This window comes from Notolepis coatsorum (assembly GCF_963971535.1).
Source record: "Notolepis coatsorum genome assembly, chromosome: 10".
Classification (NCBI taxonomy): Eukaryota; Metazoa; Chordata; class Actinopteri; order Aulopiformes; family Paralepididae; genus Notolepis; species Notolepis coatsorum.
The window spans coordinates 22,734,159-22,752,449 of NC_140174.1; the positions used below are offsets into that span (position 1 = coordinate 22,734,159).

General features: G+C 43.9%; 1 protein-coding gene across 1 annotated transcript in view; it reads right to left on the reverse strand.

The window, feature by feature from the left end:
* snx29 (sorting nexin 29) overlaps positions 1–18,291 on the reverse strand; it is a 396,887-nt gene that overhangs the window by 165,568 nt on the left and 213,028 nt on the right. The window contains exon 17 of the mRNA XM_084322960.1: positions 16,973–17,054. Within this exon, the coding sequence (XP_084179086.1) occupies positions 16,973–17,054 (82 nt within the window). The remainder of the gene's footprint in view (positions 1–16,972; positions 17,055–18,291) is intronic.

The window sequence follows — 18,291 nt, forward strand, 5'->3', positions numbered from 1 at the left end:
AAGTTTGGGAACCCCTGATCTAGAGAGGGTAAGGCCTTATGTTCTGAATCTAGAGAAGTAAGGCCTTATGGTCTAGAGCACTGTTTCCCAAACTTAGGGTCGCGACCCAAGATGGGCCGCGGACCCGTTTTTATTGGTTCGCCACTCGCCAATTAAAATATTTTTATATTTTCTTTTATAAAAAAAGCTGTAGATGTGTTGATTCAGTTTGGCACCACATACTTATGTGAATCTGGGTTTTCTACTCTAGCATACTGTACCTGAAAAACAAATACAGAAACAGACTAAATGCTCAGCATGACCTCAGAATAGCACTTTCAAAAACCAAGCCCAGAATAGATCTGCTGGTTGAAAACTTCAACCAGCCACATACCTCTCATTAGATTTCATTGTGCCATAGATGAAATATTATACCCCTTCTAGCATGTCAGGTCAATACATAAGTCATAAATAAGTCAGTACAAATTAATCAGAATGTTGCTCAATGTTGGGGTTTAAGGTTGAGGGACGGAGGGAGGGGGTAAGAAATGGAGAGTTGAAAAAGGGGTGAGAAATAGAAAGGAGGGTAGAACATGTTTGTTCATTTAAAAGTGTTACAAAATTGTATGTATATGTTATGAGGTGGTGAGCAACTTAACATTACACTCTGATTATTGCTGTGATGTACTTTTATAATTAAATAAATACATTTCATATACATTTGAAATTCATGGTTTGTTGTGTTCTTTATCAGTAGTTTATAAATGTATGTTATGGCAATTCATGATGTATTTTTGTAAGTTTGGGTCCCGGGGAAACACCAAATTTCTCTTTTGGGTCTCGAGCTGAAAAAGTTTGGAAACCCCTGATCTAGATAGGTAAGACCTTATGGTCTAGAGAGGGTAAGGCCTTATGGTCTAGAGAGGGTAAGGCCTTATGGTCTAGAGAGGGTAAAGCCTTATGGTCTAGAGAGGGTAAGGCCTTATGGTCTAGACTAGAGAGGGTAAGGCCTTATGGTCTAGATAGGTAAGGCCTTATGGTCTAGAGAGGTAAGTCCTTATGTTCAAGAGAGGTAAGGCCTTATGGTCTAGAGAGGGTAAGACCTTATGGTCTAGAGAGGTAAGGCCTTATGGTCTAGAGAGGTAAGGCCTTATGTTCTAGAGAGGGTAAGGCCTTATGGTCTAGAGGGTAAGGCCTTATGTTCTAGAGAGGGTAAGGCCTTATGGTCTAGAGAGGTTAGGCCTTAAGTTCTAGAGAGGGTAAGGGCTTGTGTTCTAGAGAGGGTTAGGGCTTGTGTCCATAGGGGACGTTTTATGAGTTGTCAGCTGCTTTCTGTCATTCATTTCTATGCTGGAGAAGCGTCAGGCGCGTTCCCCTTCCCAGAGCCGCGCCTCACGTTTTATGAGCTCTCGACGGCAGCGTTTTTGGCGGAGCGCTCCCAGCTCATAAAGTTGAAACTAGTTAAACTTTTTTGGAAAGGAGCGCGCTCATCAATGTAACTCATCGAGGAAGGGGCGGAGCCGCGGCTGGCGCGAGCTCTGGGGAGACCCAGATAAACGCTAGAAGCTTTTTTTTCTTTTTTCAAAGCGGTCCGCCTTGAAAAAAAGGCTTTGAGTGGACACATAGCCTAAGGCCTTATGGTCTAGAGAGGGTAAGGCCTTATGTTCTAGAGAGGGTAAGGCCTTATGTTCTAGAGAGGGTAAGGCCTTATGGTCTATAGAGGGTAAGGCCTTATGTTCTAGAGAGGGTAAGGCCTTATGTTCTAGAGAGGGTAAGGCCTTATGTTCTAGAGAGGGTAAGGCCTTATGGTCTAGAGAGGGTAAGGCCTTATGGTCTAGAGAGGGGGCTGTTCTCCTCCGATGTCACTGCTGCTTTGGAGTGTCCTCTCCCGTTCTCCTCTGGCTGTCAGGCTTGAAATACAGCTCTCTGACATTGGTTATTGAATGTGTCGTGTCCAGGTGTGTCCACGCCCGCGTGCCAATTTGCTGCAGAGGAGTGAACTGGGGGCGTTTAATTACCTCTCCTACTGTAGCTGGAAGTGTGACTTCGGGCTACAGGATGAGATCATCCCAGAATCCTCTCCCCAGAACCAGATATTAAACAGAACGTACCCATCCAATCTCCTCTGTCACCACCCAAATCTTGATTAGATTGACCTATCCCCACAGGGGGGAGGAGTGGCACAGCGTTCCTTCCCAATCGCTCCACATCCCATTTCAACCTGCAAAAAAAATGAGACCCCCTTTCTTTCTTTCCCTCCTTTGCGAGGAGAGACACTGATAAAGCTCCACAGAGGGAATTCAACCTGCATCTGACCTCACGTAGCGAGCTCTCCAAGAGACTATACCGCTTAGGCCGGTGATACGCTCCATTTTAAGCGGCAGCATTGCGAGTGATTTGTGTGTACCTGGAGGATTACATTTTATTCAATTAATTACACACGTAGCATTTCTGCGGACGTGCGCAAAGCACGCTCAAAAGTAACTCGGGATAGTATTTATACAGACCTAGGCTGTATTATATAGACCTAGTACTAGGGCTGCATGATTTTGGGAAATAATCTAATTGCGATTTTTCTGACAGATATTGCGATTGCGATTAAATTTGGGATTATAATTATAATTTTTTTTAAGCAGCCCCACAGAGGTTTATTGTAAAATGCGGCTTGCATCTGGCCTACGCGGTGGGCCTGAAAATGTTTCTTTTTACCTGGGAATCGATACCTGTACCCAACGGTACCTTTTTTTCTGTACTTTACTCTCCCTCTCTGAAGTCTAAACTTCACAACACACAATCTAAAACCCCTTACCTCCCTCTCCCAAACCGTTCCTACAACAATAACAACAACTTGCAAAGGAGATCTTGTATCTCAATGGGACTTCCTGTTTAAAAAAAATAAAGTTAACAATTTTTTTTTTTTGCGATTTGCTAATTGCATCATTTAAAATCGCAATTTCGATTTAAAATCTATTAATCGTTCAGCCCTACCTAGTACATCTACTGATAACCAGTATAACCAGTCTGCATGTATTATATAGACCTAGTACACTACTACTGACAACCGGTCTCCTTGTATTACTGTAGAACTAGTATTAATGGGCTTGAGCAGGCCCGGACTGGCCATCGGGAGCACCGGGAGTTTTCCCAGTGGCCTGGCCTGCACAAAAAAAATAAAGGTATATAATTTTTTTAAATATATATATTTGTTTAATTATTATTATTATTATTTTTGCCAGGCCAGTGTTTCTAGTTGCGGCGGCGCGATAGTTAGATAACCTAGGTGGGTGGGGAACAACCAGGATTTCACTGTCTGCGACAGAGTTGGAGAACTATCTCTCTGACTCTCTCCCTGTCGCGGATCACACACACATGGAGCCGCGCTGCCGCATGTGATTGGTGGAGGCGGGACCAGGCGATAATAATATAATGCAGGACCTCTTTTAGGGGGGTCTTTATTCGGCATGCAACGAACTGGACATGCAATTGGAGCGGCACACACACACCGGGATACACACACACATGCATTGTCTTTCCTCAGTCGCCGATGCGATTGAGTCTCTGCGCTTGACCCATCCCGTCGTCCTTCCCCCCATGGGCAGCCGGGAGCAGATAGGGCGTCAACGTGAGCCGCGCCCCGGGGACCAATCCAAGTGCTCCTGTCCGTCTTCGTCAAGGACACCACAGCGTTAGCGATCTGTTGTTGTGCATGTTTTTCCATTGGGTTTATTTTATCTGGGGGGAAACCCTTGCGAGCACGGGGAGAACATGCAAACTCCACACAGAAAGGCCTGGGAGACACCCCACCTGGGTACCTGGCAACATGGAACCCTGGACCTTCTTGCTGTGGGGCGACAGTGTTAACCACTACACCACGGCAGATGGCACTCTGCAGAATAATAGCCAGTGAGCCAGGTAGTGAGGGACTCGGGAGAGATCAGAGAGGGAAAGTCAATTAACGTTGATGTCAAGATGGACAGTGGAAGAAAGAGAAAGGGTGGAGCAGAGAGGGAGAAAACAAAAAAAAGAAAGACCCTTACAGGAGATGCTGCTAAATCCAGCAACATTTATCAAATGTTTTCTTGCACCAAAATCAAGGGACCAGCAGCATGCATCATCATCTCCCCTGTCAAAAGCCCAATGTTAAATCTGCCAAGAAACAAATAAATAATTTAACCCTTGTGTCTGAAAACTAAAGTGTTATACTCTTACCATATTAGGGGACTAAATTGAAAAACGCCATAAAAAGATTATATGTTGAAATAATTTCCCACTTTCTTTCCATAAATATTTTATTCAACTTCAGCCCTGATCATAACCATTTTTAGTTTTTTTTTGTAATGTCAGATTAAAAATGAAATACTCCCACTTTTCTGAAAAGAGTTATTAAATCTGACATTACAAAAAATAATATGTGGTGGTTATGATCGGGGCTGAAGTTGAATAAACAATTTATGATTCCAAAATTCCAAGATAATTCAAAGATTACACACCTTTGCCACATATATTGGCTACAAACATAATCACTGCAAAGTTATCAAAAAATAAGAATCTGATCAGACACAAGGGTTAAGTTGTTTCCCCTTTCTAATTTCCTCAAAAACATCTAGTCTAGTTAATGTGATCAATATTATTTGACAATTGATGCTTTTTGTTGGAAATTTCAGTCAGTGAGCTCATACTTTGAGCTCATAATTTTATAGTTAAAATGATTGAGACAACGCAATCTTCTGTCTTCGTTGTGCATGCATGCGTGTGCTCACCAGACGTGATACATGTGTCACACTATTCTGGCAGTGGCTACTGTTATTATAGTATTGTTAATGAAAGGTCTGTTATTTAATGTTTGTGTAAAGGGCTATTTTAACTGTTGATAGGTAGTACATCAGTAAACTGAATAGGGTATTGTCTCTTGCTCTGTTTGAATAGGTGGAGAGAGTGGTTAACTGTATTATAATAGTAAATAGACAAATATGTTGTGCTCTTGCTTTTTTCTTTTTCAAGGTGGAGAGAGTACCGTTGCTAGTGCCACACCAGTTTTATTTGAGGTTCATAACAGTACATTGTACTAAGCAATTGTTGGCTCCAGGGACGTGCACAGGACTTTAGAGGGTCAGGTGCTCAAAGGCTGAAAAGGGCACTATACCTTTGTGTGTTTTAACCGAGCATGCATAGGAGCTCACTTATCCTTGAAAGACACTTTTATCACTGACTTAAAAGGCCCATACATCTCCATAAATGTTCAGGGGGGAGGGATAAGTGCTTACCCTACAGACCCCAAGTTTCAAGTTCAAGTTTCAAGTTTCTTTATTAGTTGTCATACAGAAGTACAGAATACTTTTATACAAAATGCTTCTTTCTGTTACGCTCCAGAGACTGTGCTAGACAAAAATTGATAAGTATAAAATAAGTATAGCAAGTATAAAATAGAAGTCAAATACGTAGGCAAAAGTGTTCAGTATATACATATATACAATGCTCAATGCAGAGTAGAAGTAACTGAGTTACCATACAATATACTATACAGTGCAAAGCAGAAATGGGATGAGGTACAATTTAGGTACAATTGACAGTAAGGTGTAATGAGGTATGGGTTGTAGTGCAAATTCTTTACCAATAAATATAAAGTGTGTTTAGGTGTTCTAAAGTGGTTAAAGTGGGTGCTGCAGTGAGTTGTTTGTTTAAAGTGAGTGTGTGCGTGTGGATGTGTGTGCTGTGAGTGCATTTGATGGTTGTTACATAGTGTTATTGTTCGTTGAGCATCCTGATGGCCTGGGGATAGAAGCTTCTTCTGAGTCTCAAGAAGTGCTGTATATTCTGTATTGTTTAATATAAATGCATTTTTTATTCCAATCCCGATTTGTATTTGATATTCCCAAATCCCATCGGACTTGACTTCTTCGTGTCCCTCAATGAGTGTAATACCAGCATTCAACTGTATGCGCCACAGTGGTTTCTATCATCATCATCATCACCACCCACGCTATGCATAAAATATATAGGTCCGCGGAGAGGCACGCTGAGGAGGCCGTGCAAACTGCAATGGAATATGGGGCATCGCTCTCTCTTTACCTAATATTTTGATTCTATCCTGACATTTTTCAGTTGGAAGGGCAGTCTATATGCGTAATAATAATATATATATATATTTTTTTTTTAAATGGCACTTTTTTATGAGGCTCAAAAAGGCAGGTGCTCAAGCACCCCTTGGGCTCTATGTGTGCACGTGCCTGGTTGGCTCATTAGTTTGTGATTCACATGCACTAAAATTCACCAGAATGCAGGAAATTAAGTCTTTGTAACAAAAAATTCCCTGGTGGGGGACTCCCAGACCCCCCGCTTAAAAAGTGGCCTGACTGGGGCTATATTTCGCGCTATATCTCCCGGTATGAATTATTTCCCCAGTCCGGCCCTGGGCTTGAGTGCAGTGTATCTACGAGACTTTTCTCGGTCTCACTTTCTATCACTTATGTCAAGAATGACTTCAAAGATCATGAAATTCTGAAATGAATATCAACATAATAATTCCATGTATTTTCCCCTGCGACTGCGGCATAGATCACCGCACGGTGGAACCAACTGGACGGTTGACTGGTTTAGACCGGTTTAGACGGACTGCATGTTGGTGTTCAGGTCACGTAACGAAACGACGCAGCAAAATGCTAAACACCAAGACCAAATAGCATGACTGGGAATTATTAACGGCTCTGCAGTGAAACGGGGATGTGCACCAATCGTATACGTGCCATGGACTCTAGATTGTGTGGCTTGATACGGACATTGTGGATGCATTTGGGTTTGCTCTGTACATGTGACCCTGTAATGGAGTTTACTTAAGGCAGCCTCGTGTTTGTCCCAGGGGGGGGGGGGGTGTGTGTGTGTGTGTTGGGGGGGGGGGGGGGGGGGGGGGGGTTAATCTGTGATTGATCGATGTGCAAGCAAGACGGCGATCGTAATTATCATCATCGCCATCATAAAAACATTCATCATTACCATCATCAACATGATTGTTATCTCCCTCCATCATCACCCAGTCATTATCATAACCGTCCACACACACACACACACACACACCTGCACCCACACATACACACCCAAACAGAAACGAGCACACACACATGCACACACACACAAACAGAAGCGAGCACACACACATGCACACACACACAAACAGAAGCGAGCACACACACATGCACACACACACAAACAGAAGCGAGCACACACACATGCACACACACACAAACAGAAGCGAGCACACACACATGCACACACACACAAACAGAAGCGAGCACACACACATGCACACAAACAGAAGCGAGCACACACACACATGCACACACACACAAACAGAAGCGAGCACACACACATGCACACACACACAAACAGAAGCAAGCAAGCACGTGCACGCACGCACGCACGCACGCACACACACACACACGCACACACACACACACACACACACAGCGAAAAATGCAGACATAATCATGGGCATGTACAGACATGATCATCAGCATTACTCTAATTAGACAGCAGCATAATAACTGGACCCTTAATGCAACACTCTCTCTCTCTTACACACACATACACATTTTGTGCATGAATACATATGGACACACGGCACTCATCTGCATAGCCGCAGAAGGCACAGCGGCCACAGAGACCGGAGACTCCGGCTAATCAAAGCGCTGCACAACCGAGGGGTTGGGATGTGAAGAAGCCACCAACTCTCTCAGGTGTTGTTAGCCCAAGTCAACCGAACGGGTAATACTATAGATTAGAGGCGCCGACACATGTCCCCCCACTGCAGTCCCCCGAGGTACCAAACGCCAGGGAGATTGGAGGGAGCGGTGCACGTATTTTTTAACGCATGTCAACGAGGACGTCTCAATTATTCATCGAGCGGCTGATTTATGCGGTTTGTATGGTGCATATTAAAGACTCTGGGAGGAGGCACACAAAGCTAAAGGTAGCTTATGTAACCACTATTAATTGGAATCCTCCGTCTCTTTCTCGCCTCTCTCACTATCTGCTCTCAAGTACATAAACATGCATAGTTTAAAAGCGCTGTACTCTAAATGAAGATAGTGACGCCTAATACAGGGCTGAGGCGAATGCATTAAGCACTTAGCACACATGCCTGGGAGCACGTGCACACATTATGACTGCAGGCGCACACCGCACACTGCTCTCTACGTCATCATTCTATATGGTATCTCTTTCAGGAAATAAAGGAAGAGAACAAAGAGAGAGGGGGAGAGAGGGAGATGAGAGTGAGAGTGAGTGAGAGAGAGAGAGAGAGAGAGAGAGAGAGAGAGAAGAGAGAGAGAGAGAGAGAGAGAGAGTGAGTGAGGAGAGAGAGAGAGAGTGAGAGTGAGAGTGAGAGTGAGAGAGAGAGAGAGAGAGAGAGAGAGAGAGAGAGAAGAGAGAGAGAGAGAGAGAGAGAGAGAGACAGAGAGAGAGAGAGATGGGGGGGGGATATAGAGAGTTACAGTGAAATGCGTGGATGAATTATCACATCTCATTAGTCTAATAAAAACAGTGAGACGTTTTGCAGCGGCTGACTGTGTGTGGAAGGGATATAGGCTCAGCTGCTTTTTGCGGATCAAAGGGAATAATAATACATTTGAAATAAAATTTAAAAAAAAATAGTAAAAATGAGCCAGAGAATCCTGGCTCCGGGGTGCCAGGGAGACACTCTGGCACGCTGCCATTCATCTAGTATTTCACTGAGCTGCACTACTCCAAAATTCCTACGCAATCCACCCACGAGGCCCTGTACCGGGTGGGGGGGGGGGGGCCCTGTACCGGGTGGGGGGGGGGGGGGTTGTGTCTGCACGCACACCTGAATGCCCACGTACAGTCAAAAAGACAACAGTTGTTTTCCTGTAATACATCTACCCTTCCCCTCCAGGAGAACTTTCTTCATTCTGACAGGCGGTGAGAATTCACTGTTCCTGTCAAAGTGCTCTGCAGGGGAGTGAGTCAGTCAGAGTCAGTCTCTCTCTCTCTCTCTCTCTCTCTCTCTCTCTCTCTCTCTCTCTCTCTCTCTCTCTCTCTCAGAGTCTCTCTCTCTCTATCTCTCTCAGAGTCTCTCTCTCTCTATCTCTCTCAGAGTCTCTCTCTCTCTATCTCTCTCAGAGTCTCTCTCTCTCTATCTCTCTCAGAGTCAATTCAATTCAATTCATTCAATTCTTTCTCTCTCAGAGTCTCTCTCTCAGAGTCTCTCTCTCTCTCTCTCTCTCAGAGTATCTCTCAGAGTCTCTCTCTCTCTCTCTCTCTCTCTCAGAGTCTCTCTCTCTCTCAGAGTCTCTCTCTCTCTCAGAGTCTCTCTCTCTCTATCTCTCTTAGAGTCTCTCTCTCTCTCAGTCTCTCTCAGAGTCTCTCTCTCTCTCTCTCTCTTAGAGTCTCTCTCTCTATCTCTCTTAGAGTCTCTCTCTCTCTCTCTCTCTGAGCTGTGTTTCTGGACCTCATCAACATCAACACATGCTCTCTTCTGTAACTTGTTTACAACTCATTTGAAAGTGGAAGGTCTTGGCCTCTAGAGGAAGAGGTCGTGGGGTCACCAACATCAAGAGCTTTCTTCCTGCTGGGGTCACAGATTTGATGGAAATTATGACTCAACATATCTTAATAGTCCAAGCTGATGGTGACGCTAGATGATAGGTCATGGGGTCACCCATATCAAAAGGTTTGTTCATCTAGGGGTCATGAACCTGTACGGGGCAGGAGACACGCTTATTTGGCCTGATGGTGTCACTAAACAAAAGGTCATGGGGTCAACGAAATCAAAAGCTTTGTTCCTACTGGCGTCCTGAACGTGCACAGCACAATTCCATGGCTATCCAGCCATTACTTTTCAAGAAGAACACACAAAACACTACCTCTCGCCAATGCGAGGTGATCGATGAATGAGGCCACGATGACCGGTTTCTACAGCTAAAAACATCCTTGTTTTCATACTTGACCTGACCGCAATAACACCACCGACGTCACCCAGACGAAAATATATAAAAGTGAGATATCCATGCGCCGGTTATTCAACTTCTATTATGCAGTAGCCCTGCCCTTACTCATATTAACTTTTGTTCTCCTACTTTCTAAAGAGCACACCCAGTGCGGTTATGAGGACCATGTGAATTAGTCTGACGAAGACCAATTAGGGCCCTAAGAGCTCCTTTCATGCCTTTTATTTTCCACTGCTGTTCCCGGGAAGCCAGAGTGTATGAATGGTGAAGGGTGAGTGTTCTCGAGTCTGAGCACAGCCGTAGTCAGAGCTGGTCCAACGTCAGCGAGAGCAACGTCAGCGAGAGCAACGTCAGCGAGAGCAACGGTCAGCGAGAGCAACGGTCAGCGTGACCTGCCACCTGCAGCACAGCGGTGACCTCGTGACAATACCGCAGAGGCCACCGGAAATGCTGCATAAACCCCCTTAACAGTCCTGCAAATTGAGCATAAAACGCCAGTCGATTACATACTGAAATAGAGTGAGTAAACACATCATTGTACTGGCTCTTTACAGTTGGAAAATCACAGCAGGGAACTCGTAAACACAACAACCATGCTTTTCAGTGGTCTGACTTGAGAACAAACAGCCCAGAATAGGATGATGTTTGTGTGGCTGGTTTCTTCAGCCCCTGAAATATACACAGAGATATCTATATTCAAATTGAATTACCCCACTTTCTCTGATGAAAATAGAAACGTGTTTATAATGCTGCCATTTACAGGGTATCGCACGTCAGTCTACCGCTGTCTCGGCTAATATGCATTTAGTTGTATTATACTGCTGCATATTTGCCTGTTGGTTGATTACAGTATAAGGTCAACCTTTAGTTACAATTCGGACATTTCACCAATTTTGCTTTGCTTTTTTTTTTTTTTGTCTGGACACTCTTAATGTTTCACAGTATCCAAGTTTAATAATCACTGTCAAGTCAAAAAGTGTTTTTTATGGTGTATTTTACCATGAATGTTACTGATCAAATCAACACTAAAACTTGGATTGTAGTTGATATTGTGTGAGACTGGGCCTAAAACACACAACTGGTTATATATTAACTTGCAGGAGAAAGAAATGTATAAATAAACATTAAATCTTGAAAAACATGAAATGCTGGTTAAGGCGGTATTGTGCCCAACCCTGTGGAACGCCTTCTATTACTAATGTGGTACCTGTTGTGGACCTAATGTCGTAAAATCACCAGTATTGTGTAGACGCCTGGGTTTCCTACCTGGATATCTGACGCAAAAGACCGTTTCAATGGATAGGTTCCTTGTAGGAAGTAAGGATTTGCAGCATGTCTGGAGAACGGTTGGTAGGTCACGTAACCCCAAACCCTCAAAGATTTAAAGGTCCCACAGGTTTCCATTTCTCTTTTGATTATAAAGCAGGTCTAGGTGCTACAGTAGATAAATACTGTGTGGAAGTACTGTGGCAGTATCAAAGCACTCAGTTCACTGTGTCTTCACATGAGCCGTTTGAACTTCAGTGCATTTGTGATGTCACAACTACACGCTCATTGCGTATGTCGGCCCTCAGACAGAAGAAAATGTCAGGGTATGATATTAATGATATCAATGAGCCGCAAGGACACAAAGCAGCCTGTTCTTGGTAGAGATCCAGAGGGAAGCGTAAGAGGAAATATTGACATGGTTTTTGGTGATGGATATTAAGACTTCAAATGGATCACCAGCACGTGTTGTGTATATATAGTGTATCTATATATATCATCCATCCAGCGCTGTCAAAATTTGCACATTAATAACGCATTAACACAAATGCATATTAACGGCACAAATTATTTTAATGCATGACGCACATTTCTTTTTACTAATAATTTGTAAAAATGTACAAATATTCAGTCATGACTTACTTTTACTAGTTACGCTTCTGGCCAGTACGACTTACTACCAAAGTGTCTTCATACCTGTATCACTGTACATATTCATACTACAACTCTGTACATACATATGATTAGCATATAATATGGGACCTTTAACACTTGGAGTAAGGTTGAACTAACAATGAGACATTCCTATTGGTACCGGTGACTGGTACTATGGGCCTTCACAGCAGTCTGGTCCTAGAATACAAATACCAAGCACAAAATAACACCATACAAAAAACACTACAAACACTATACGGAAGCGGCATGGACACATCTATTAGCTTTAGTTCCTGATTTAGACATCCTTCCTCAGCAACGTGACAACAGGCTTCCTTCCATCATATCTCCTCCTCTGAGGAAGAACAACAAGCCGGGACAGAGGTTTCTACGTGACGGATGCTCACTTCAACACACTTAAAAACACACAGCCACTGAACAGAAACAGACGGCTCTAGTTAAGCCAGACCTGAATACATGCCGGTGACAGTCAGTCAGTCAGTCAGTCAGTCAGTCAGTCAGTCAGTCAGTCAGTCAGTCAGTGAGTCAGTGAGTCAGTGAGTCAGTCAGTCAGTCAGTCAGTCAGTCAGTCAGTCAGCCAGTCAGCCAGTCAGTAACCAATATAGTTGGATCGGGACAACAACAACAAAAGAAACACACCTAACTAATCTGTCCTTCGCTGGTGCGGAAACCATGCTTCTTCCCTCCATCCCTCCCTCCCTCCCTCCCTCCCTCCCTCCAGGAGGCTCTTTAGTCTGTATTGTGTGGAACTGAAACACTAATTTGTTGCGGCCGGAATAATTCTGCCATTATGAGTTCAGAAGGAGCTGAGGGAGGAATGAGGGGAGGGATGAGGGGAGGGATGAGGGGAGGGGTGAAGGGAGGGATGAGGGGAGGGATGAAGGGATGATGGAGGGATGATGGGAGGGATGAAGGGAGGGAGTGATGGATGACGGGAGGGATGTATGGATGAAGGGAGTGATGGATGGATGAAGGGAGGGATGGATGGATGGATGGAGAGGGATGGATGAAGGGAGTGATGGATGGATGGAGAGAGGTATGGATGAATGAAGGGAGGGATGGATGGATGGATGAAGGGAGGGATGGATGGAGAGAGGGATGGATGGATGAATGGATGGGGTTGAAGGGCTAAGAGGGATGGCGTGTGAGGAGAACAAAACTGGGACGATAATGGAGCGAATCCATCAGCCTCTCTCTCTCTCTCTCTCCCATGCTCTCTCTCTCCATTGCTCTCTCGCTCTCTCGCTCTCTCTGTAGAAGAGGAGTCATTTCGGCAGACGTGAAGAGAAAAGTGGTTCTAAAGAAATGCTAAGACAGGAAATGGACTACAAGCAATTTACGCCCCGTCGTAATGTCATGTTATCTTCTAGTGGATGGAGAGGGAATGAGAACTGAAGAGCATCACACTCTGTTCTCACTCCTCTACTGTGTGTGTGTGTGTGTGTGCGTGCGTGTGTGTGTGCGTGTGCGTGTGTGTGTGTGTGTGTGTGTGTGTGTGTGTGTGTGTGTGTGTGTGTGTGTGTGTGTGTGTAGGTGTAGGTGTGTGTAGGTGTGTAGGTGAAGGTGCAGCAGATGCCTGATAGTGTCTCGCTGCCCTGCGTCCAGGTTCTGAGGCCAGGGGTCGCTGGGATCCGACTGTCTCATGGACTCCTAACATCACCATTACTCTAAAAGCCTGTTTAAAGGACATTATGGCTCGTTGCTCCCATGTGGGGCTCAAACACGCGTCAAGCGTCCTCCGCCATCCACAGTTACAGGCAGCGGGAACCAATCGCAGACAATCTGACGCAGGTCAGAAGACCACACTGGTTGATATTTTGAAGGGACTGTAATTGTGGCCACAATGAAGTCATTCCGGGTGTGTGTGTGTGTGTGTGTGTACTGTAGGTGTGTAGGTGTTTAGGTGTGTGTGTGTGTGTGTGTGTGTGTGTGTGTGTGTGTGTGTGTGTGTGTGTGTGTGTGTGTGTGTGTGTGTAGGTGTGTGTGTGTGTGTGTGTGTGTGTGTGTGTGTGTGTGTGTGTGTGTGTGTAGGTGTGTGTAGGTGTGTGCAGGTGTGTGTGCGTACAGTACCTAGATATAATGGCAATTGTGTGCATCTGTGGCGTATTTTTCAGAGCGACAGCCATTATTCTCTTAGGTCTTATAGCAATTAGTCTATGTCAACAACCTCACCTCAACAACAATGGGTACAGGAACCATGCCTATCAGTCAGCCTGTCTCGGAACAATAGCTGTCTCCATAGGGACCTATTAGACTAATATGGCCTCAGGAACTCAGCTATCCAGTATACCTGATGGACCGTAAATGCTGCAGATTATACAAACTCCAGGGGTGGATAACGGCCCCACGCAGAACATAACCCCCAGGAAGAAATACAACGCGCTACGCATGCATTTTGAAGTTCCGACTCAATCCACATATCTGAGACTGCATGTAAAAGCACATGGTCGTTAGCTAGTAGATATGGGATTGTTTCAGGCTAGCCACGGGCTCCTGTAGTGTCGCATGGAGGATTTTTTTATTTATTTTTTGTATCTCTCTTTCTCCCCATCCCAATTTAGTCGTTGTGCCAATCTGATTTGAAAGAGTTCTACCAAGCAGGTTCCACCATACCAGGAAATAGACTCACTGGCTGCACTTTGGCTCGAGATTTGTCGGGAGAAAGTGGAATATTTCGGTCTGCTCATTCCTCTTGTAATTGCACAGCGTCACATCTACTGTAGGATGCGACAGTCTGTGCAAGGGGCACCGAGGCTGTGTCAAGGACGGAGGACAAATGAAATACAATATTGTATCCGATTTCCCAATCATCAAACTAACACGTTGTCGGGAGACTCAGTAATAATTCTACATATTCAAAGGGAAGGAAATCCTGGCGGTCCAAGGCTCTCTAGGCAGTAGGGGTGCAACGGTTCACAGAAGCCACGGCTCGGTACATCGCTCGGTCTTGGGGTCACGGTTCAGTACGAGTTCAGTTTCTTTTCATTTACGTTGAACAGACAGTAGAACAAGTCATACTTAGTTACCCCCCTACTTACTGCGGTAGTAATTTTTTAAAAGGTTTGGATTTTTGTACCACATTGTTTGCATTTTGTACTTCATTCTGTACTTTAGGTTGTACTTTAGTTTGTATGTTGTATATTTTCTTGTTTAGTGTTTGGACTTTATTATTTGTACAGTATGAAGCACATTCTCAGGGGGCTCATACAGAACCAAGCATTTCACTGTAATGTACATGTACTTCATACGTGACAAATAAAACTTGAAAACTTGGAACTTGAGTCTGTGATGCCGGTGTTTCTTGTGAATTCATATCTAAAATATAGGACGATAGGCAGCAGTGCTGGGGGCAGTCCTGGTATCTCTTCCAGCTGTGGTTCTGTCAAGTGGCCCCTTCTCTTCCCACCTGTCTGGTTCCACCTGAGTAACACTGGCTGCTTCTACCTCTGGACTGTGACTCTGACAAGCAGCATTGTGAGAGGAGATAAGAGGAAGGATGGAGAGAAGTATTCCCATTAGATATTCAACTGAGGGAGTCTGTCACCTGGAGAGGTGTGAGTGCGCGTGTGCGTGTGTGTGTGCGTGTGCGCATGGTTGTGTTGTGTGTATTTGTGTGTGTGACCTTGCATGTGTGAGTGAGTACATGCACATTCGTGCAAGTGTTGTGTATATATACTGTGTATACTGTACATATATATATATACAGGGCTTGACATTGACACCCGCCAGACGCGGGTAGAATTCCCCTGGGGCGTGTACTTCCGTCATTCTACCCACATTGGCTAGTGGTCTGTCTGTCTGTGTGTATGTGTGTGTTTATGTGTGTGTGTTAAGCGTCTTTTACTCCCTGCATTCTAAAAAAAATATCTGCCTTTGATTGGCTATATCACGTTCATTATGCGAAGACCAGCCCTCAGTCCGTCGCCAATACACAACAGCTCGTTGAACACAGCTGCCTACAACCATCCTTACAGACAGTACTGGCAAGTATTTTCATATCTTAACCAGCGTTGCAACTTGCAAGACGCTTATAATGAAAACGACATTGTTCATCAATTGATTCAACCTAGAACCTACACGTGCGCCCTCCCTCCCTCCCTCTCTCTCTCTCTCTCTCTCCCTCCCTCCCTCCCTCCCTCCCTCCCTCCCTCTCTCTGATTGATTGATTGATTGATTGAATGAAAACTTTATTAACAGATTGCAGAATGGGTACATTTTTTGTACGCTTGTGTACAAATGTTGTGTGTAATGTGTGTGTGTGTGTGTGTGTGTGTGCGCGTGCGTGTGTGTTCTCTGCTGTGAAAGTGCTGAGCTTTGACACCGTATTAATATGACAGACATGATGAAACAGTCATCAAGGGGACCAGGAGCTGTTGTTTCCATTAGTTGATAAACTGACACATACAAGAAGAAGCGGCCTGTTGACACGTTCCTGGGCTGACACACGTGTGGCTTCATCGTGTGATGCAATGTGTGTAAATGTGATCATCGCTGATTGGCCTATCTGCAAAGCTGGAACTCATCATCATTTCTATAGACGTTGAAACCTAACACTTACCTTAACCCTAACCTAATCCCTAATTCACTTACACTTACTTTAACCCTAACCTAATCCCTAATTAATTTATACTTACCTTAACCCTAACCTAATCCCTAATTCCATTTTCAAAGATATAATTCGTTTGCAGCTTGGCCAACAAGTGTAGACCTGTGAAGGGTTTTATATACTAGGAGTTCCTAGCGCTACTAGCATTCAAGGTTTTTATCATTATGTCTCCATTATAACCTGTGTTTTTATCATGTTTCCATTATAACCCTGGGTTTTTATAGTCATGTATCCATTATAACCTGGGTTTTTATCATCATGTTTTATCACTGGGACTGATCGAACAGTGCAGACCCTCCATATTTTGGCCAAACTAAAGCCAATGAATAATGGGCATGATATCCAATGAATAGGGCATTAAGGAGGCTAATATGGAATAAACAATGGGTATTCATGAATAGGGTATAAACTAGGCTGGATATTAATGAATAGGGTATTAAATAGGCTGGGCATTAATGAATAGGGTATAAACAAGGCTGGGTACCTGGTAGACGTGATATGCGTTGGCAGCTCGGCCCTGCAGGAAGACAGAGGGGATCCACACGTTGATGAGAGCACGATGGGCCCTGAGGAACACACAGTAATGATACACATGTTACACGTTGGGCTGTGATCACATTGGACGCCTTTTTGAAATATACGCCTGTGCCTTTTTTCTATTGTTTCCAGAGGTTTTGTCGCGCCTGGGCCTTTTTTCCTATTGTTTAAAAAAAGATATATAATAATAATAATAATAATAATAATAATAATAATAATAATAATAATAATAATAATAATAATAATAATAATAATAATAATAATAATAATAATAAAAAATATCTAACCCTAACTAACCTTACTGTCATGCACTTGTCCTAATAAACTAACCTACACTGTAGCACTAAACACTTTGATGAACATTGTTACTCAGCTGATAGAGTTGCGCCCTTCCTGATGACTTGTCGTACAGAACTTGTAAGTTGCTTTGGATAAAAGCGTCAGCTAAATGACTAAATGTAATTGTAAATGTTTTGTCGCGCCTGGGCCTTTTTTCTATTGTTTTCAGAGGTTTTGTCGCGCCTGTGCCTTTTTCCCATTGTTTTCAAAGGTTTAGTCGCGCCTGGGCCTTTTTTCTGTTGTTTTCAGATGTTTTCTCGCGACAGGCATGCGACTCCTCCGAAACTATAGTATATACGCCTTGCGTTTTTTGAAGTGTCGCTTTTTAGGGTGCTCTCGGTTGAAAAAGTTTCAACTTCCGCCGCGGAGCGCACCGTTAGCAAGCAACAGTAGTGGAGTACTGGAAGTACAGTGTGTCAAAGCAGCGTGTCAGCTCCAGTACACTGCAGCTTAATCTATTTTAGAGTCACTTTAAGCTGTTAATGATTGAGAGTTTTTGTAGCCAATGAAATTCGGGAGCTAATGATATATTACACGAGGACTGATTCCTACGATAAGGGGACAGAAGGCTATGGAACCGTTTTCCAGCCCCGAGCTTTCAGCTGGAACTCTTTTGCAGGCATCTGTTTGCAAGTAAACAACATTAACTCTATTACATTACTCTAAGAGTGATTCTTCCTGTTGTGGAAGGAAGTTCAGAATGTTTCCTTTCAAAAGAGACCAGACTCATGCATGTGCTATAATGGTTTAAGAATAAATCACAAATTACTTTGGGTGTGCAATCGTTTTATGCTAAATGTGCCAGATTCATAAGGGGTTAAAAGCAGCTAAGAATAACTTGGCAGGATCACATTTATACAGTCACTCAAAAACTTGGCACTGAGTCGACTAAGACCTACTTTCAAATGCTCCATCACAACATGTACC